This window comes from Phaethon lepturus, unplaced genomic scaffold (genome assembly GCF_000687285.1).
Source record: "Phaethon lepturus isolate BGI_N335 unplaced genomic scaffold, ASM68728v1 scaffold49771, whole genome shotgun sequence".
Taxonomy (NCBI): domain Eukaryota; kingdom Metazoa; phylum Chordata; class Aves; order Phaethontiformes; family Phaethontidae; genus Phaethon; species Phaethon lepturus.
The window spans coordinates 797-3,398 of NW_010519384.1; the positions used below are offsets into that span (position 1 = coordinate 797).

Sequence of the window (2,602 nt, forward strand, 5' to 3'; positions counted from 1 at the left end):
GTGGGGGCAAGCACCATGGGAACAGCGCTTGCTTGAGCTGTGCTGTGGTTGTGCAGCTGCATGTGCCTGTGCTGCCTGGTAGAAGCCCTGTGGTCATCACTGGGGAGAGCTCAGGGCCTGGAGTCTGCCTCCTTCAAAGCCTCTTCTCTCCCAGCAGCAGAGCACCCTGAATGAGTGTGGCCTTGCAGCCCTACTGTGCAGCTCACTCTGTTTTCTGGGGCTGGGGGGAAGATGGAGCTGTACCCCAGCTGTGGGTTTCAGTGGTGCCTCATTCCCAGCCCTAACCTTGCAGCTTATCCCAGGGGCATCCCCCCAGGTGGGCTCTCGAGGACCTTGGCATGCATGCCTGCCCTCCTGTCCTGGTGGAACACACTGCAGTGTTCCTGTGGGCTCTCTCCCTGGCAGGTTGCCTTCCTGTCACAACCCCACACTGCTGGGCACACAGCTGACAGCTTCTGGGTCACCTGTCTGTATCCGTTGGCAGCCTGTGCCTGGCCACTAGCAAGTTGGGGTTGGTCAGGTTGCCTTTCTACAGTCAGAGCACTTGCCTGTGTCCAGCCCTGTGCCTGGAACAGTTTCCCTAATCTTCCGATAAGATAAAACACCAGTGAAAACACCATAAAGACATAAATGTCCGGAGAGGCTTGTCTGGGGGAGAGAGAGGTGCTGGCTGAATTCCACCAAGGTCAGGAGACCACGAGGACTGGCCCACGCATGTGGGGCTGTTTTGGATGGGTGTGCTGGGCTGGAAATGGCACAGCCACATCCCACACGAACTGACTTGCTGCTTTTTCATCAACACCAGCCCCTCTGGGATCACCTGCAGCTGCCATAGTTGTGTTTCTCTTTCTCTCTCCTTTTTCTCTAGCTGGTTTCCAGAATGGAGGAGCCACTGTCAATGGAGATGTCTTTCAGGTGAGAGCTCAGCCCCTTGCCCCAGCCCAGTCGTACTAAGGGGGATTGGGTGGGTATGGGGCCAGCACTCTACTGGTGTGCCCCCAGGATTGACTGGACTTAGCTATGGCGTTCGTGGGAAGGTCTGGGTCTCGACAGGGGAATCCTGGCCGCTCCATTCTCACCCCTGCTTAAAGGAGAGATTGGTCCTGCCTGCCATGACCAGCCCCAAATCTGTTTGTGGGTGGCCTGTGCCCTGAAGGAGTGCCAGACCCTAAAAGCAGATGGCAAATCCTCCATTCTCTACCAGAAGCCCCCTCTGTCCAGCCTGGGTAGCTCCTGGAGGCCTCTTAGGAGCATCTCTTGGCAGAGTCGAGAGTAAGGACAGGGCTGCCATGGGCCACTTGCTTTGCTGTGACCTTGCTGATGAGTTCTGGCAGCATCTCCCATTAAACCCACCTGCTCCAAGTGTGTTTCATGAGGGCCACCTGCCTCAGCTCCCTCTGGGAGCATGAAGCCCAGCTCTGTTTGCTATAGGAGAAGCTGTGCCAGCATCTGACAAGCCCTTCACCCCACTCATTGCCCAGCAGAGTGGCATGTGCATTGTCTGTGCCTAATTTACAGGATCATAATCACATTAGAGATGAGGCAGACTTAATTAGATTGGGGATCTTGGAGGAGATCTGTAATCTCATTGCTGAGCTCAATGTCGGGCTGGGCCTCCTGGCCAGCGGAAGGTGTTAGGAGAGGTGCTGAGCCTGGCAGGAGCCATACAGGCAGCTCGGCTCGGAGGACCAAGGGAGGCTCTCGCCTGCGGGCTGGTGTCCAGGCAGAGCATGGTACCTACCTTGGGCCCTGCCTCCCGCCTGGGCTCTGCTATTTATTGTGGCCAAGCCTGTAATGATGCTCAGTCCTGGAGCTGCCTCAGCGCAAGTCAGGGCCAGGGAAGCCCAGTGCTGGTGGGGAGCACGTCACAAAGCCGGTGGCTGTCCTCTGCTGTGGGGCTGTCAGAGGATGCAAGAGCTGTGTTGGCAGCGATCAGCAAGTCAAGGAGGGGAATGCTGGGAAGTCTTTCTGGGTGACAGGGCCTGGGAGCTGGAACAGCAGCTTGAGCAGCGCTTTGGGGACACTGTCCCAGATGTCCCAGGCTGTCACCCTCCCTACTTCCTATCTTGGCTTGTCTGAGTGCTGGGAGTGTGGAGTCCTGCCCTGCTGCCAGCCCATCAAGGTGGCTGGGCTGGGCTGTGGGAGGAGCTGGTGCTGATGGTGAGGTGCTCCTCTCCTGCAGGAGTCCAACGGCCCCACGGATGCCTACGCAGCCATAGCCAAAGCTGACCGGCTGACGCAGGAACCTGAGAGCATCCGCAAATGGAGGGAGGAGCAGAAGAAGCGCCTGGAGGAGCTGGGTGAGACCCAAGGTTGTGTGTGGCCATGCTTGTGGCACACCACAACGTGGCAGTTGGGGCCTTTGGGGTCCCTCACCTGATGGTGACCCTGCTGCATTCCAGAGAGGTGTCTTGTACCTCATGCTGTGCGGGTGCCCCTGCCAAAGATCTGCTGTCCTTGGGGGAGTTCTGTCCTTCAGACAGAACTAGCGGGGAACTGGTGGCCAGGGCTGGGGGGCTGCAGCTGTCCTGCCTGCCGAAGGGCTGCCCAGCAGACCCAATGAGTGTCAGTCTGTCTGATGAGGTCTGTCTTACCCTGGCTT

At 58.1% G+C, this 2,602-nt stretch overlaps 1 protein-coding gene across 1 annotated transcript in view; it reads left to right on the forward strand.

Moving 5' to 3' along the window:
- Positions 1-731: 731 nt before the first annotated feature.
- Positions 732-2,602, forward strand: part of CLTB (clathrin, light chain B) — a 3,118-nt gene continuing 1,247 nt past the window's right edge. Inside the window, 3 exon segments of the mRNA XM_010297016.1 lie at positions 732-862; positions 864-915; positions 2,183-2,317. Coding sequence (XP_010295318.1) covers positions 732-862; positions 864-915; positions 2,183-2,317 — 318 coding nt within the window.